Genomic DNA, 20194 nt, shown 5'->3' on the forward strand with positions numbered 1-20194 from the left:
TTTTCTGAAAGTGATTTATAAGAAAATTGCGTTTAAATTTACATGTATTTTATTTTTTCCGATTAACCGATTACATATTCTCTAACCGATTGCCATCGTTCCGACCGAGTAATCGGTTAACCGGTTACAAATTGCCATCCCTATTAAGAAGACATGTAACAAAAGAAAACAAAAAAGGAATTTGACAGAATGGGAATGAATCATTTTTGGATTACCTACACTGTACCTTTAACATTCTTATTTGTGTTATAGCCAGTATTTTATTGTAAATATGTGTTCAATTCATTTCAGGTTAAAACTAGTTATTATAAATAAAATTATTATGATAGAATGTTTTGCGTTTTTGTTATTAATAAGTTTTATAAGAATTACATTTATTTAGAGAATATGCTGTTTATATCACAGACGACCTGGGACTGTATGACCTTAGTATTTTTAAAGCTTCTCTTGCTTTATGTTGTTTGTGTTGAAGATGTTTAAGCTGCAACAGTTTGTCTACAGTGTTAAGAGTTCTAGTTTTAAATCCTGTTGTATGACCTGTTGGCTCTTGGTGCCAAATTGTAAAATAACAAGCACTAAGAAGAAACATCTTGCCAATGTTGAAGAAAATTCCGGAATAAATACCTACAAAACACCTTGGATTGTGTTGCATCAGTGTACAGGCGCAATCTGTAGCTAGAGGTATATTTTTCATGTAGATGCATGAATTTTAAGGCAATCTTCTCAGACGTCGTTGTGGAATTGTATCCGCCCATTTCATTGTCTGTCAACAAATATTTTGACTGCAACAGATGGAAATGACGTAAGCTGCATATTTCCAATCTTGCCATTTAATGTTCTGCGGACGTATAAACCAGTGAATTCAAAATAAAGACACCATAGAGTTTACCACATCTGATTCATACTACTTTTTACTGACTATAGACGTTCCTGGTCAAATAATAACTATAATAACTTATAATAATAATATGATAAACGGGACGACTTCATCTTTTCCATCGTCAACTTCACATATTTATGAAGTAACAGTCCTGCATATGCTGTTTATGTCTTCAGTTGATTCAAAATGCAAGAGGAAGTGAGTTAAGGGTATGTTTACATGTAGGTGTTTCTATGCAATTAAACTGAAAACAAAAGCGCAAGAGAGGTATATCTATTACGCAAAGTTTTAATTCATTTTCCTATTCATACTTAATTCCCATTACATGTTAAAACCAGTACACATTATGACGTCACAACATGACTTCATTGTTTTTTTTTTTTTTGGAAACCATCTTTCTTGTGATAGCAAAATTACGATGATGTAATAAATTCTAGTTTTCTATTTCTATATTGTTTTCATATCAATCCTCGTGTTTCAGATTGCAGAAAGCGCGCATTCAAAGACGCCGACATTTTTTTAAATTACTTTTATCATTAACTTCACTGTCCTCGTGTTTATTTGAAGAAAAAGAGGGGGTTACTCCTGAACTGGATATTTAAATCCCGCTTAATATTTGTCACATCTTTATTTTACGGAATTTTATAGGCCTATTATAATTTTTATTTTAAGCTTAATAAATTACTTTATTCTTTGTTGTAAATTACAGAATTTCACATGGAATGAACAACCAAATTTTCGATTGTACACCAATATCATTATGTATCTTAAATGAAATAAAAAAAATAAAGACTCTCGAATCCTTTAGGCACGATCGAATCATATATGTATTAGGAATAAGTTTTGTTCCTAACTATTAATTTAAAATATTAAGTTATCATAGTTGGAGGGGGGATTTTGAGTTCTATGGGGTATTCATCCTACGATAAACATGATAAAAAGCTCTTGTTTTCCGTTGCTGCGCCTAATTGACTAGTTCAAACAGAGTCGACTGTATTATAGAATCAGATAGCTCATCTGAAAACATATACACATTTATATCCATAATACGGTAAAGTTACACTAGGTATAATGCATTATTTACATCAATGGGTCCAAGAGACGTCATAAAACCATAAAAACAAGAACGATAAGCGGGTAACAAATTTATCAAATGCACAAGTTTACGCCTTCATTTCTTGTTTAAGCAGTTTTTTTAAAATTATATTTTTAATTTTTTTTACTTAACGTATTTGACATTCTTTCATACCAGTCTTTATGTTTGAAAGTAAAATCCTAGTATTAAGTACCGTTTCGTAAAGGTATTATCACAAGGAATGCACTTGTGACATATAAAAGCCCTAGCACGTACCAACCGTTCAAAAGATTAAGTTTTTCAGAAGTACATTACGTCAAACTCCAACGTCAAGGTCATGAGGTCAAAAAAGTTGGTACCCAAAGAAAGACCTTGTCACAAGGAATACACATGTGAAATATACAAGCTCTGGCCCTACAGAATGTTCAACGGGTAAATTTAAAGTTTTAATGGACAAACAGTCAGACAGAGGAACAGACCAAAAACTATGAGTATATGCCCCCGAATCTATGATTACCAGGGCATGAAATTATTCAGGAAGAATAGCACCATATATAATTGAGGCATATTTTTATTTCTGAATGATTAATGGACAAGACATATTTAACTAAGCGTATGTATCACATTTCGCGTTTACAGAGGAACAGGGCAGAGTTTTCATTTTCCCATTTATTTAGAATACGTAAATGTGCTTTGGCAAACAGATATTCCAGTTGATTACTTGTGTATTTGTGACTCATTCCACTTCCCCCATGAAGTATCAATTTTTCGCCTTCTTCCAATGTCATCGTTATTCCCAGCTTATCTGAAACTAGAATGAAATACATGAATTATTATCATAGAATTAATAAAGATTGCCATATGATATCTTGAAAGAAACACAGCATTTATTTATCAAAACTTTGAATTACGTCATCACTGTAATTACTAATCAATAATTTAAAGGTACTCTAGTCATACAATGTATGTTTAGAGTGTGATAAATATAGAAATCATTTTATACCTATATTATATGACTGTTTACAAAGAGAACGCAGCCAAACTTTTACGTAGCTCGCGCTCGAAACGTCTTTGTCTTCAACATATTCTCCCTCCAGTTTAAATTGTGATATATCAATATTTGCTTCAAACTCTCTATTCAACACATGTATACCATTTGTGTACAATTTTGCATTCGGTCTTTGCTTTGAAAATAAGGAAAGAACAACAAAAATGTAGAAATAAATTGTTTAATAAATCCAACCAACAGTAACTTATTTAGACAAAAGAAAAAATGCATTCAGTAGTATTTACTAATTGTTTGATATTTACTATATAGATGTACTAAGCTTCACCGGAATCTTTGATTTACTATGAAATAGTTAGATCAAATTAAGTAGAATTTTATAAGTTAAGATGGGCGGAAGGAGGGAAGAGAAGTAAGAACACAGCCCGCTTTTCATTGGCTGATCCAAAGTTCTGCGCCAATCACACGTTTCCTCTCTCTCGTTATTGTATCTCGAAGCTGTCAATTTAAAATCTCACATGACTTTGAACGTTGAAAAATTTTTACGATAAAGTGAAGCACTTACAAGAATATATGGTTTCATATTTCTGCCCCCTACATACAAGATAAATTATGTTAACATGCAACATAATTATGTAAACATACGATTTATGTCAACTTGCAAAATAATCATGTTGACATGCGAGTTACCAATCTCCTTAGAGAATCTTATTTTAATGTTGGTAAACTTACTAACGCAATTATATGACATCATACAAGCGATATGAAACAGAATTATGTTGACATGCGACTTATTTATGTTAACATGCGAGATAATTATGTAGACATGCAACTTATTTATGTCAAGATAATTTTGATAACATGCGAGTTAATTATATCAACATGCAAGATATGTATATTTACATGCAACTTATAATCTTGCATGCTGACATACATATCTTGTGTGTTAAAATATAACTCGCATGTTGACAAAATAAGTTGCATGTTGAAATAAATAAGTTGCATGTTTACATAAATAGGTCGCATGTTGGCATCAATCAATTGCATGTTAACACAATTATCTTGCCTGTTAAAATATAACTCGCATGCTGACATAAACAAGTTGCATATTTTCATAATTATCTCGCGTGTTAAAATAATTATCTTGCATGTTGACATAAATAAGTCGCATGTCTACATAATTATGCGGCACGTTAACATAAATATGTTGCATGTTGACAAATATTGTGGTATATTTCTGCCCCCTACATGTAAGATACATTATGTCAACATGCAACATATTTATGTAGACATGCAAGTTACCAACCTCTTTAGAGAATTTAATTTTAATGATGGTAACTTACTTAATAAATAAGTCACATGTTAACATAATCATCTTGCATGTTAAAATATAACTCGCATGTTGGCATAAATAAGTCGAATGTTGACATAACTAACTTAAAGGTGCATGTTAACATAATTATTTTGCATGTTGATATAAATAAGCCGCAAGTTTACATATTTATGCTGCATGTTTACATAAATAAGTCGCATGTTGACATAATTATCTTGCATGTTAACATAATTACCTTGCATGTTGACATAAAAAAGGTCGCATGTCAACTTAATTCTGTTGCATCTTGCTTGTATGATATCGTTTCACAACGTTAGAAAGTATGTTTGCCAACATCTTGCATGTAGGGGGCAGAAATATGCCACCATAAGATTATCTAAAAAGATTAGTAACTTGCATGTGGACAAACTTTTCTCACATGTTAACATAACATAATTTATCTTGCATGTAGGGGGCAGATATATGCCACCATAGACATCAATAAATTGCATGTTAACATAATCATCTTGCATGTTAAAATATATCTCGCATGTTGACATAAATAAGTCGTATGTCTATGTAATTATCTCGCATGTTAACATAATTACATGTATCTTGACATAAATAAGTTGCATGTCTACATAATTATGTTGCATGTTAATATAGATATGTCGTATGTTGACATAAATATCTTGCATGTTAAAATAATTATTTTGCATGTTAACATAAATAAGTTGCATATCAATATAATTCTGTTCCATCTTGCTTGTATGTTGTCGTATACCGGCGTTAGTCCTTAAGTTTACCAACATTAAAATTAGATTCTCTAAAAAGATTGCTTATACCATCATGTTAACTTAATCAATATGTATGTAGACATAATTATCTTGCATGTTGACATAATATATCTTGCAGGGGGCAGAAATTTGCCACCTTAAGAAAATTTAGCGATTGCTGATTGGAATAAAGATTGGATTATGTTCTAAATACTGTTTCACCGGAATGATTAAGAAACATCAGTTTTAAAAGGATTGATAAATGTAATTTTTACAATGCTGTTTTCTAGTTTTATTTTTATTATCATGCAATTAATTTTTAAGACATTATTTCCAATTTCCATTTACCATCCAAATTCAGGTATGCCTTCTCAATGACTTCTTTATTTTGTGTGATATCAGCTGTTATCAAAAAGACTTCATTTCCTAAAAGTAAATATACAGATTTTAACTTACAATACTTTCAAGTTACATCAAACTATCGTTTACATGCATTGTTTGTTTGTTTGCATGTTTTTTAACGTCCCTCTCGAGAATTTTTCACTCATATGGAGACGCCACCACTTGCCGGTGGAGAGCTGCAAATTTTGTCCTGTACTCGGCACTTACGGCCATTGAGCAGTGAGGGATCTTTTTCGTGCCAGCACCTACTGCGACACGGGACCTCGGTTTATACGGTCTCATCCGAAGGACCGGTTTCCACATCCCACAGTGGGATTCGAACCCGCGACGTAAGGATCAACTCCTTACTTCGCGACTCTAGAGCAGACGCTCTAACCACTGCGCCATGCGGGCCCTACATGCATTGTAAAATACGAGATACGTTTTAAAATTATACACATGTATCACTGGTATCTACCGGTGAAATATAATTATGTGTTTATAATTGCACATAAGCTGGTATGTGCATTTATGGTATCTCTAAGAATTGGCACCAGTCTCGCTTAATTGCGAATGGCCAAAAGGGTATGTTAACAAGAGGCCCATGGGCCACATCGCTCACCTGAGCACATTGGCTAGGCAAAAGCACAATCAGTTCAGTATTGAAAAGACCGGGGGGAGGGGGGGGGGGCTTGAATTTTAAACTACCTGATGATGCTTCCATGTCAATATAACAAATGGCTTTGTTGTACTTGAGAAGATTTTTTTTTAAAAATTCCCATATATTCCTTTGTAAAAATTTGATCCCTCATTGTGGCTCCTCCCTATCCCAGGGGTCATCATTTGAACAAACTTGAATCTACACTACCTGAGGATGCTTCCATATCAATATGACTAAACATAGCTTTTCTGTTTTTGAGAAGAAATATTTTTTCTATATGTTCTTATGTAAAACTTTCCATCCCCCATTGGGCCCCATCCTACCCTTGGGGGTCATCATTTGAACAAAATTGAATCTACACTACCTGAGGATGCTTCCATATCAATATGACTAAACATAGCTTTTCTGTTCTTCATAAGAAGATATTTTCCTTTATATTTCTATGTAAAACTTTGATCCTCCATTATGGCTCCACCCTACCCCCGGGGGTCATGGTTTGAACAAACTTGAATCTACACTGCCTGAGGATGCTTCCATATCAATATGACTAAACATAGCTTTTCTGTTCTTGAGAAGAAATATTTTTTCTATATGTTCTTATGTAAAACTTTCCTTCCCCCATTGGGCCCCACCCTACCACTGGGGGTCATGATTTGAACAAACTTGAATCTACACTACCTCAGGATGCTTCCATATAAATATGACTCATCATGGCTTTGCTGTTCTTGAGAAGAAGATTTTTAAAGATTTTTCCTATATATTTCTTTTTAAAACTTTGATCCTCCATTGCGGCCCCGCCCTACCCCCGGGGGTCAACATTTGAACAAATTTGAATCTACACTACCTGAGGATGCTTCCATATAAATATGACTCATCATGGCTTTGCTGTTCTTGAGAAGAAGATTTTTAAAGATTTTTCCTATATATTTCTATGTAAAACTTTGATCCTCCATTGTGGCCCCGCCCTACCCCCGGGGGTCATGATTTGAACAAATTTGAATCTACACTACCTGAGGATGCTTCCATATAAATATGACTCATCATGGCTTTGCTGTTCTTGAGAAGAAGATTTTTAAAGATTTTTCCTATATATTTCTATGTAAAACTTTGATCCTCCATTGCAGCCCCGCCCTACCCCTGGGGGCCATGGTTTAAACAAATTTGAATCTACACTACCTGAGATTGCTTCCATATAAATATGACTCATCATGGCTTTGCTGTTCTTGAGAAGAAGATTTTTAAAGATTTTTCCTATATATTTCTATGTAAAACTTTGATCCTCCATTGTGGCCCCGCCCTACCCCCGGGGGTCATGATTTGAACAAACTTGAATCTACACTACCTGAGGATGCTTCCATATAAATATGACTCATCATGGCTTTGCTGTTCTTGAGAAGAAGATTTTTAAAGATTTTTCCTATATATTTCTATGTAAAACTTTGATCCTCCATTGCAGCCCCGCCCTACCCCCGGGGGCCATGGTTTGAACAAATTTGAATCTACACTACCTGAGATTGCTTCCATATAAATATGACTCATCATGGCTTTGCTGTTCTTGAGAAGAAGATTTTTAAAGATTTTTCCTATATATTTCTATGTAAAACTTTGATCCTCCATTGCAGCCCCGCCCTACCCCCGGGGGTCATGATTTGAACAAAATTGAATCTACATTACCTGGGAATGCTTCCATATAAATATGTCTCATCATGGCTTTGCTGTTCTTGAGAAGAAGATTTTTAAAGATTTTTCCTATATATTTCTATGTAAAACTTTGATCCTCCATTGCAGCCCCGCCCTACCCCCGGGGGTCATGATTTGTACAAACTTGAATGTACACTACCTAAGGATGCTTCCACGTGAGTTTCATCTTTCCTGGCTCTGTGGTTCTTGAGAAGAAGATTTTTAAATGATGCCATTATTTTTTCAGTAATTCCTAATTATCTCCCCTTGAAAGAGGGCGTGGCCCTTCATTTGAACAAACTTGAATCCCCTTTACCCAAGGATACTTTGTGGCAAGTTTGGTTGAAATTGGCCCAGTGGTTCTTGAGAAGAAGTCGAAAATGTGAAAAGTTTACAGACAGACGGACAGACAGACGGACGCCGGACAAAATGTGATCAGAAAAGCTCACTTGAGCTTTCAGCTCAGGTGAGCTAAAAATGTTACGGAGTTCAAAACAGAGTTTTTGCCCCTCTCTTACATACAATGGGTTCTCGTTTTGATTCGTCAACAAAAGTTTATAATTCCATAATTTTGATTATTAGAAAGTTCATTTATTCTTTTTAGTTGCCTTACATCAAATTTGAATGGTATATGCCTTACGTTCTTGGAAGGTGGCCTAGTGATTATTGTGAAACTACCATATTTCAGAAGGTTGGATACCCGCAAGCTTTATTTTTTTCGGTTTAAGACTAAACAGGCATACTGTACCATCCCAAAGCTATCATTTGCAGTAAATAATTAACAAATATGCTAAATTAACTCAGATAACTGAGAACATTGATTAAACTTTAACTACAATCAAAATCACCGATATTTACTTTTAGTTTGATATGTAAACCCATTCTCGAATGTGTATAGAATGATTTCTGAACAATACGGAGATTATATTCGTCTAATTTCTTTCAAATATATTATGGAGATCTACAATTGAGCGAGCTAACCAGTACCTATGATCAGAGATATCAAAATACGCATGAATTGTGGAAAAAGTGTACATATGTACATAAGTAGCATAATGATTTAAGACATTTGGGTAAACCATCAGACACCAAAAATCAGCGTAGTTATTTTTCGATTCCTATGTCTCTGACCATTTAAATGAATGAAATCCCTTCCAACGTTTAAAAATTAGCAAAATAAGGGGTATGAAACAAGACTCAGTATTAAAGAAAAGTACTGTTGGTCATCCTCATGGTGTGAATAACTTTCTGCTTAAATCGTTAACAAAATAATAGACAATTTCAATCTAGACGTGTAAAAAACACAACAATAACATTTATTTTAAAAAAAAATATAATGGAAGATATGGACAATAGGAAATCTTTTTTGAGGTCATGAGTTACCTTCCAGAGTGGAGGAAATGTTGGACAACATTTTAAGTTGAGTATCGTTGGGAAACATCTGCAGTCCGCTTATCCATAAAAGAGCTTTCCGACCTCTATAGTTCCTGTAAATGCAAATGCTTAAATCAACGAAAAGAAAAATCGTGTTTCCTCATGAGAAGGAATTTAATTATTTTTGCTGTTTTGCAGTGAAAGTAAACTTTATTTAATAGCATCTTTATGATGAAAAATTAAACAGCCTTTGTGGCAACAGAAACCTTTGAGCCTCTATGACCTTACACCGTCGTGGTTTCGAGACCCCCTCGCTTTGCCTTGTTATTTCAATCTCATAGACAAATCCTCATAAACTTTTCATCATTTGAACAGAATGTGCTACATGTACCTACATGAAATCTTTAAATGTGTTTACCCAATCTTGGACAATGCCTGGAACAGATCGTCTGACATCGGATCGACACTGAGGCTATCTCCATAAATTTGGTAAAGGACATCACAAACTTCATTTAGAAAATCTGAAAACAGTACAAGATACAGACGGTAAGTACTAAAATTATAATTTTAATCCATTTATCGTAATCAGTCAATTCAAATACTAAATAGAAAAGCTAAAGATGCCATACGGTACCTTACCTTTGGAAACGTCAATGGGTGCGTATTCTACTGTATTTTGATACTGTAATAGTTCATTCAATAACATTTGTGCTTTTTTAGTATTTCCACATCCAATGTCAAATACTTTGCAGGGAATACACAGATTGGATACAACACCCTATAAAACATTTCTCTTATTGATATAAAATATGACAAAAACTTTTAACGCTAGTTAAGCTTTATCAATTTTAACTCGATCAATTAAAATAAATGATACAAAATTAGATAAGCACAACCATTAATTTCCTTTGTAAGATGAGCAAATTGAAGATGATCATTTAAAGGTAAATTTTTTATTTTGTTTTCTCAGAAAATTTATGTCAAAAACTACTGAAAAAACAACAACCAAGAAACATACTTTAATGCTAGATTTGATAAGTGCTTCCTCTGCCCTGTAATGATAATATTCCTCCAGGTCAAAACATTGCTCATCATACTGCAATCCCTGGTGGTCATAACGCAAGGAAACTGGAATGTATTTAGGACGACTGCACAGCCCCTTCTTTAAGTTCCTTGGCTAGGTCCATGGCTGGTTGTCTGTTATGAAATCTTAGCAGTAATCAAGTCCAATATAATGATCTTAAAATACTTGTACAGGATGTGAACCCCTTATGCATCGCTCAAGTATTGTGTAGAAGTAGGTGCATGTATGAACAAAGATATACAGATGCGTACTTGTAACATTTCCGATTATGAATTATGGCTTAAAATTTACAGTTGTTAAAACTTTAAGAAATGTAATAGGAAGAGTAGATAAATAATATTATAACTATAATATGTACATTACATATATATTGTAACGTTACAAATATGAAATCCACCCAGTCATTATACTTTATGACCTATATAGATTTATAATGGTAAATATGATACCCCTGGCCATTACTATATGATCAATATAGATTTATAATAATAAATATGATACCCTTGGCAATTATATTTATTACTTCATGTATATGACTTTTTTCAAATTATAAGATTTATAATATTACAAATATAATATTACTGTTCATTAGGATCTTTATAGATTTAAATGTTACAAATGTGGTATACCTTGTTATTAGTATATGACATATAAATTGGTAATATTACAAATAAAATACACCTGGATATTGCTAAGTGCATAGTCTTTGAATCAATATTAAGACTAATGGTTTTCCTCTTTAAAAAAGAAACACGTACATGTTTTTTTCTTACATTTTTGGCAATTATATTCTCCTTCTTTGGTTTAAACAATATTTATTCAAAATAATGAATCGATTGGGTAACAGGCAATGCCTATAAATACCCTCTCTATACAAGAATCAAAGTTACAAAATACAATGGACTGAATATATATATATATATATTACAATGCGGGTAAACACACACAGACACACCTACAGAAACACACACACGCAAGCACACACTGACACGCACAGATCCAGATGAATTAAGCATAACACATAGTATAAATGAAATATACTAAAAAATATATATATCACAAGGAATTGTATTTAAAAACGTTTTGTTGACCTAATATATTGTTGCACATAATTTGTAATGTTGATGTTCGTTTGATACGATGACTTCGAACACCCATGTAAAAGAGTCTTTAGTTCATACGGTATACCTAGCTCTTGTAAATTTTTTCTTAGTTCATTTCTTTGTATACTGTAAACTGGACAATTCATAAAATAGTGCTCATTATCCTCATTATGGTAATCACACCTAGGACAAGATGAATCAGCTATTATATAATGATTTTTTAAGTGTGCATTGAGGTTACTAGCTTTTCTGCGTAATTGACAGTGAAGTATATTCTCTTTCCTGTTACCATGGTTATAATATTTACAATTGCTAAATGGTCGTTTAGTTTTTATTTTTGACTTAAACATTGATAAAGAAGGTGACATTTAACATCAGAGCTAAGATTATTCCACAGTTTTATAGTTGAAGGAATAAAACTATTATAGTAAGATTCAGTTCTACATAATGGTAGAGAAAGATTACTTCTGTCTGATCTCAAACTATAAGAATGTTGCACTGGTTGGAAGGGCTGTAATAATTCGCATAGATAATATGGGGCAATACCATTGACAATTTTATAAAATAATATAAGTTTATGATTTATTCTTCTCTGATGTAATGGCTCCCAACCTAGTTCGTCGTATAGATTAGATCTTGAAGAATTTACTCTTAGACCAGTAATAATTCTTGCAGCTTCTACTTGAACCTTTTCTAACAATTCTGTATTTTCCTGAGAGCAGTTATCCCATACCACATCTGCGTATTCTAAGACAGGTCTAATGAAAGCAAAATATATCTTTATTAGGGAATTTCTATCAAGTGTGTGATTTAGTAATCTCAAAATATTTAATCTGTTACAAGCTTTTTCGTAAATAGCAGATATATGTTTATTCCAACTACCATCGGACTGAAGGTGAAGCCCTAAATGTATATGACTACTGGATGGTTCAATAATGTCCCCATGTTCTCCAAAATGAATGTCTGGAAAAAGTCGCTGCTTTCTTGTAAAGTTAACATTAATTGTTTTATCAGCGTTAAAATCTACAGCCCAAGAGTTTGACCATTTCTTTATTTTTTCGAGATCGGCTGTAAGAGATAATGTAGGAGTCATAATATCAGCGTCAACTATAGCAAACAAAGATGTATCATCCGCAAATAAACGGATACCATTATGTATGCCTTCGGTTATATCATTAATGTATAATAAGAATAAAAATGGGCCTAGCACAGATCCCTGGGGTACTCCTGCATCAACAGTTTTGAATGTTGATGAGAAACCTTCAATATTTACTTTTTGTTGCCTGTCAGTAAGGTAGTCTTTAATCCAGCCCAAAATATTATTTTGGAAGCCTATTTTTTCAAGTTTAAAGATAAGTCCTTTGTGCCAAACCCTATCAAAGGCTTTTGAAATATCACAGAATATAAATCTTAGGTCACGGCCTTTATCGAGATTTGACATAATTTTATCATATATTTCAACTAGTTGATTTACTGTGGAGTCACCAGGCTGAAATCCCGATTGGTTTTTTGATAATAATTCGTAGTCTTTTATATAATTAAACATATACTTGAAAAAACTCCTTCTTTAAATCGCAGTGAACATTTACTTCAAATATACACTAAATTATCCCCTTCCTTTTTTGCAGTTAACATTTGTTGTGGAATCACTAATAGATATATATATATATACTTGTGAAACTTCAACGACCCTCTCCGAGATTCAAAGATTTTAACATTTTCTTAATCTCACTTAGTTTTGGTGACCGTACTAGTAATAAGTTTTCTGGAGCAAATGTCAATTTCAATTTATAACTCTGTCTAGGAGCAACAGATTTATGTAGAGTTTTTCATTTCCATGGAAAGAAGTAATAATTTTTTATGACCACATACATGACCTTGGTTTCAAATATGAAGCGCATTGTCAGTTTACTGATAATTCTAATTAATAATGCGTCAAATTAACCATTAATGGATCTTTTAATTGAAAATTTAACAAAGTTTCATCGCAAAACTCTTTCCAGAAAAAAGTGCACATCTAAAAAATGTTTACGAAGCATGCATTCTTCTTGGAGGAAATATGAAATCATCAGAATTTTGAATGAGATTAGAAAGGTGATTGATAGTCTAGAGTTATTATAGACAAAAATTTTACTGAATTAAAACTATGCTAACTAAAGAAATTACCCTCATTACAATAACAACAATATACTGGTTTATAACTTATACTGCTTTACACAAAACCTAGATTTGTTTCTGTGATTAACTCTTCATAGATTAAAAATAAACAATAATACTTCTTTTAAAATTCTTTTTTGATATTTGATCAATTACGAACTTATTTTTACGTTATTTTTACGTTATTAGTGTTTGAACAACAACTATATTTAAGTTTACCGTATAAAATACGAGAAAAAAAGCATTGATTGATTGATTGTTGTTTTACGTCCCATTCGAGACTTTTTCACTCATATAGAGACGTCACCATATACCGGTGAAGGGCTTCAAATTTTGACCTTTACCCTGTACTCAGGGCCATTGAGCAGTTACGGATCTTTATCGTGCCAACGCCTGCAGTGACACGGGGCCTCGGTTTTTAAGGTCTCATCCGAAGGACCCGAAACTTTCACTTCAAAGTGCCGAGCGCATGGCGAAGAACAAGTTGCTACCTATTTTTAATCGACTTAGGTCAGTCGCAGCCGACTTTCGAACTCAGACCTTCCGATCACGGAGCTGGCGCTCTACCGACTGAGTACCGTGAACGGTAAAAAGGGGATTGAATATAGCAGCACATTACAAAATTTAAATGAAAATTAAAAGGTATTGAATGTAGCAGATCTGTTCAAGTGGTGTTTATTTATTTTTTATATAAAATTTTCTGATTTGATTTTAAAAGAATATCTGGATGAAATTTAAGTAATAAATATGAAGCTAGAGAACAGTAATCAAGCTCAAAACTCCGTTTGATTAAAACAAATTGGGAGCAGAGCAAAAACGGAAAACATCAGAGGTGGTGTCAGGTGCCATTCAGTAGTTACCTTTCCATGTCGACCAGTCACAACCGCCTTGTGCTCCTTGTCATGATCAGGCAAACGGAATAATCTGCAGACAATAAAGAGTGAAAATAGAAGCCTAACAATTACTATGAAAAATGTCAGTCAACGTTCGACTTAACGATAGAGTGTTTGTTTGTTGTTTAACGTCCCTCTCGAGAATTTTTCACTTATATGGAGATACCACCACTTGCCGGTGGAGGGTTGCAAATTTATACCTATACTCGGCACTCACGGCCATTGAGCAGTGAGGAAACTTTTTCGCGCCAACACCTACTGCAGCACGGGACCTCAGTTTAGACGGTCTCATCCGAAGGACCGGTCTCCACGTTTCACAGTGGATTCAAACCCGCGACGCAAGGATCAGCTCCTTATTCCGCGACTCTTGAGCAGATGCTGTAACCACTGCGCCACGCGGCCGACTAACGATGATACTTTTCTTTCATATTCTTAGAATGTATTTGCTAACGATTAAGGTCCTTCTTTGGACCATAGAATTTATAAAATGTTGAATGTAAACAAGACCGTTAATATCCTTGTATCATTAACATATGTGTCAATAGTTTTAGAAATTGATTGTATGTAGAGTATGCTTTTGCTTATCGAATCAACTAGGAGACATAAATTCTTTATGCGGGTGATAATGTTATATTGCTACATAATTATTGGAAGTCATTACGTTTAACAAAAATTTTAGTTGTTTTTTTTTCCATTAACATCTTTAGTCAGTAAAACATCTAAAGGATGACTGCACTTAAGGACATGCGAAATTTGCGACAAAATAAACTTTCAAAAGAAGCATTTTTCTTTGCATTGCAAGAATGGTCAACATCCAATCTACAACTTTATGTAATTACGTTTAATAAAAGTGTGTATTTACGAAATTCGAATCTGTTTTCAAAGGCAGGGGTCATCACAATTTCTTGAATCTCCGTACGATAATGAGGACGCCCACTTTTTTACTGACTTTATACATAGTCAGCGCATGTTTGTCTACGTTTAACAGTAGTTGTATATTTGCATAAATAATAATGTGTCAAAAGGAGATTAATAGACAAACATGCGCTCATGGTTAAAAAGAGAAAAAAACTGTTTCTTCTTACATTCGCTCTCTGTGTTGTAACCAAGGATTGTGACATGTTGAATATTATAATTCACCACTCGATGTCCTACCTCAGGTAACTTTGTGAATGCTAAATTCTGTCACGTGATTTGTAAGGTAGCATTATTGTGATAGTGCCATACAGAATGGAGAGGGAGATTGGAAAGAGTGATCACGTTCTTTTTTTCAAACATGTCATTGTTATTTATCAAGTCTAATTTTAGACCCATTCTTACAATGTTAGCTCCACCTCTCATGCATATCTTATGTTCATTCAAGGGCAGGTAAGTGTAAATTCAGTATATTTGGAAAGCAGTAAGGACAAAAAACATTGAATAATTTTATTGTATCACAGTCTAAAATCATATAAAAAGATTTAAATTGGTCCCAAATTGACAGGATTCTTTCATAAACATACAAAAGTGAAATAAGGTTTAGATATAAAAGCAACAGAAGCAACCGAAACCGAAAAAGACCCAAAATTAGCCGTTAAGTGCAGTCATCCTTTGAAAGAGATGTATTTAGACTCTTTGATGTCTTTTATTTTGAGTTCAAAGGAATATATTAAATCAATGTAGGAAAGAAAAATGAAACTTGTTAATCGAATAAAAGGCTACAGCAAGAGATTTCTTTTCATGGAGAAGTTTTTGAATAAATTCTGCTTCATTTGAATACAAAAACAAGTCTGCTAATTATGAGGAGCAACTAGTACCCATGAGAAATCCAACAGATGGCTGGAAGACATGATCTCCAAAAACTTAATTTGACAACTCAAATTGTCATTTCCGCTTTTCAGTGGCTATAACAATACTAAGCTTAATGGAATACAAGTAATAGCTTTTCAAAAAGCTTGCCTGACTAATCAATCAATATCTATGGAACGTATATGCAAGAGAGGTGCTAAACGTTTCCGTCATCAAGGAGCGACATAGTTGCCATACTTCATTACACAAGATATACAATTGACTTTCTTAAATGTCATAACCAAATACTACAGATTAACGAATATCTAAGACATGCCACTATTTGGTCATTTATTAGTTAGTCCACGGGCTGACTAGTTACTTTGGGATGAAACTGCAAGTGCGCTAGCGTAGATTATAAAAATTTTATGGTTCTTTGCACCGCAGGTAGTTCGATTAGCTTACCTGGTTTGGCGAGTTTTCACTTTCCCGCTGGCACAAGTTCGTGTTACATGTGTAGTTGCCAGGGCAGGGTCAGTTTCACATTTAGTTTACCTATATATTAAAATCTACTTCAAAGGTAATTATTCTTTTATTTTAATTTAATGTAGGTGTAATTTTCTAAAAGTATTTATTTACGCAATATCGTCATTTTCATTATTTAGGAGTTTGAGAGCTAGAGTAATTGTATTGTGTGCACACTGAGTTAATTAATTGTACTCAGATAAATTTAGTATGTTTTAAGTAATTCTTATTTATTAAAGATTTCAAGAGTAATTTATGAGAAAGTCAATTTTCGTGTTTCTGAACAAATTTTAACCATATCGGAAAATTTAAATAGACCTTACGTTTTATATGCAGGATATTGCCCTTATAATGCCTGAATAATATTAGAAGTACATACAGTGTATGGTAAACCTTTACACCTCATGTGAGGTAAGATTGTGTGTATTTGTTTGTTTTGTCTTTATGTATGTCATGTCTATGTTCTGCATGTTTCATGTTGTGGACGTACTATTTTTAAGTGTGTTTTATTTGGATCTTCGTTTCGTTTCATTTCATTTGTTGAGAAATCATATATATCATTGATTATTTATTTTATCAGAGATTATCTGTAATTATCATTTATTTTCTCAATCAAGAAGTTAACTGACTTTAATAGATAATTGTAAACAGCAGCAAGTAAATTGTAATTCTTGGCTAAAGTTTGCGGTATAAATTTCATTTTATTTTGTTACTAATTTGACCATTTTATCCACATGATTATTCATGTACCAATTAATGAATAAAATATCCTAAACTCCAATAAGGACTCATTCCTCTATACCGGATAACCGGTCAAATTTATGAAATATGACGAACAGTAATCAAGGTCAGAAGTCCATAGGAATAATACACATTACATATTAATTATTAGCAGACTTACTTTTGTATTCACATGAAGCATAAATTATTTTAAAAAATTCTACATCAAAAGAAGTATAAATCTTTCCTTGGCCTTCAATTCAACATTTATAGATATGTCTACAGTTATCAATTTACAATATTCATTTTCATGTTTATTCGATATATCCCTTTCAATTCGAATTAAGACACCAAAGAGTATGACACATTTGTTTCATATTTGGATATTTTCCTGTAATATAACAACAAAACTTTATGATAAACTTAATGACTTCAACTTTTCTATCATCAACTTGGCTTACTAATGTAGCAGTATACCTTTATCACCTGCATATGGAGTTTATGTCTACCAGTTGATTCGATACGCAAGAGCATGCTGTACGTACGAGCAATTTCTAAAATGAGACAAACTCGTGACGAATAAGTTGATGAAACAAGAATATCAGCAGTCTTTTTAAAAGACAACTTTTTGAAAATTCTATGGTCGAAACAATGACCTTGTCAGCATACACAATTTATCATTAAGTGAAATGTTGACTGACGTTTTTCATATAAAATGTTAAGCCATTATTTTCATACTGAATTGTCTACAGATTTTTTCTCTTTGCCCGATCATGACAAGGAGCATACGGCAATTTGACCGGTCGGTAGTAGATGCTTACTTCTCCGTGGCACCTCTGATTTTTTAAGAGGCCCGTGTTTGCTCTGCTCCAAATCTGTACTATTGTTTCAATGGAATTTTGAGATTGATTTCTGTTCGTCCTGTCATATTTTATTCTGAATGATGTAAAGTGTTTTCATCAAATAACCTGCTAATCCCAAATTTAATTAAAAAGGTTTATTACTTACCCGGGGTATCAAAATCATACAATCATTTTTCCTCTATTTTGTCCATGCGCAGAGAAATTATTTTGAGATATGATGTATTTTCACTATAATCATAGAGCATGAACCCTGTACCCAGGAGCCAAAATTTCACAATTTTGGTAGAGAGTTCGTTGCTAGTTAGAATCGAGCTAATAGTTTAAATGCTTGCAAATTGATGTCCATAAGTAAAAAAGATGGTTAAAGATTAAGTAGTTTGGCCCCGCCCTTCATGCCCCATGAAGGCAGGGACCATCAAATTCAAAATTATTTATCCTTTTCATCCACAGCTGCTTTATACTAAAATTAGTGGACATTGGTTCAGCAGTTCAAAAAAAAGCTTGAAGAATTTTGAATTGGTAAAAAAAAAAGGCTGATGAATGCCACATGGAAGTTGGACGAAAAAATATATTAATGGGTCATTAAGTTGACCTAAATTGCTAAAGTAAAATAAATTTCAGTATATGATATTTGTTCCATCCTTGAGTCTGATCACTGTACCCAGGAAACATTAAGGATATCCGAATCTCAGCCAGGAAGGATAACTCTTAAAATTATTATTTAATTTAAAAAATCTCAACATGAAGCTTGAAACTGAAAAATTCTTATGCAACAATTTTCATTTTATGCATCTTAATATGATGCAAGGTTGTTTGAAGTCTTAGAAAGGGTCTTGTAAAAAAAATTGACATTTGTACCCTATAAAAGTCAAAAATACAGTTTTAAAGAAATAGGATTTTCTTGAGTCTAGCTTAGATACCAATGCTTTTAAGCATGATATAAGATTAGAAGTGATCTGTGATGTCTTGTAATGATACCACAAGCTTTATAAACTATATATTATATATTTGAAGGAAATAGAAGACTCAGAATACTGAATAAGTATTAAAAAAACACGCAAATTTCTCTGAATGCCTGGATACCTATAGTTTTTCCTCAGATATATTTGTTGATCAATTTTCAATAAGAAAATTCATAATTGATGTTTCTATTCGCTTTTCCTGAATATATATTGGAGATTTGATGATTTTCGCTATATAATATGATTAACTATAATGATTAAATACTGTGGGTAAACAAACATTTCTTTACAATGTATGAAATCAGAGATATTTTTGTGAGCATTTTCAATTCCTTAACTGCTGATTTTATGAACCTGAGGATCAGACTACCTTAAATTTACAATATCTGTGGAAGGGTAGCTGCTCATTTTAATCAAGCAAATAATTTGCCTGTTTAATGATCACAAGTAATGGAGATTTTAAAAGATGCAATGTACCGGTACTTTCAAAATACCGGTCTGACCATCTTTGTCCTACCATAGAGCCTAAACCATGGGTCATGGGGCTTGAATTTTACAATTTTGTTGATTTAGTGTTCATTATAACTTTGAATTTTTTTATGCCAGATGATTATAAGTGAAGATTTTCAGAGGTATTTTCAAATATTTACATTTCCAAATATTTTTGCTTTACAAATTAGAAAAGTCCATTTTCTCGTGAACTACCATGGATGAACAAGAATGTATCCATTGTGACATCATAATACTGTACTTGACATCAAAACCATAGTTTTGTTTCAAAAATGATAAGTGAATATCATATAAAGTTGTGGTCAGTCATCAGACAAATTATGTCAATATAAGATATAAATTTAATTTTTGAGAATTCATGAGGTAATTCATAAGCTAATGCACTCATGAAATTTGCTAGCATCAAGCAGAGTAGTTCCATGTCCTCATGAATTCTCAGAAATGAAAGTCATTTCTTAACACTCC

The 20194-nt window shown here is 33.0% G+C and overlaps 1 protein-coding gene across 1 annotated transcript; it reads right to left on the reverse strand.

The window, feature by feature from the left end:
* Nucleotides 1–2521: 2521 nt before the first annotated feature.
* On the reverse strand, nt 2522–14357 carry LOC133187066 (uncharacterized). Its single transcript, XM_061322436.1, has 8 exons — nt 14350–14357; nt 11982–12090; nt 10164–10322; nt 9785–9923; nt 9564–9666; nt 9155–9258; nt 5398–5475; nt 2522–2766 (listed from the first exon to the last, which is right to left on the reverse strand). The coding sequence occupies exons 1-8, from the start codon at nt 14355–14357 to the stop codon at nt 2576–2578; spliced, it is 891 nt and encodes a 296-aa protein (XP_061178420.1). The 3' UTR covers nt 2522–2575.
* Nucleotides 14358–20194: the final 5837 nt, after the last annotated feature.

Source organism: Saccostrea echinata, unplaced genomic scaffold (genome assembly GCF_033153115.1).
Source record: "Saccostrea echinata isolate AGI-Se365-2 ecotype Australia unplaced genomic scaffold, CSIRO_AGI_Sech_v1 ptg000014l, whole genome shotgun sequence".
In the NCBI taxonomy this organism is placed as follows: Eukaryota; Metazoa; Mollusca; class Bivalvia; order Ostreida; family Ostreidae; genus Saccostrea; species Saccostrea echinata.

Bases quoted from the DNA above. Each gene is read 5' to 3' on its own strand.
- LOC133187066 (XM_061322436.1), bottom strand. The intron at 9,924-10,163 runs GTATGTTTCTTG...AATGTTTTATAG, and splicing joins TTATCAAATCTAGCATTAAA to GGTGTTGTATCCAATCTGTG. The intron at 9,667-9,784 runs GTAAGGTACCGT...TACTGTTTTCAG, and splicing joins ACCCATTGACGTTTCCAAAG to ATTTTCTAAATGAAGTTTGT.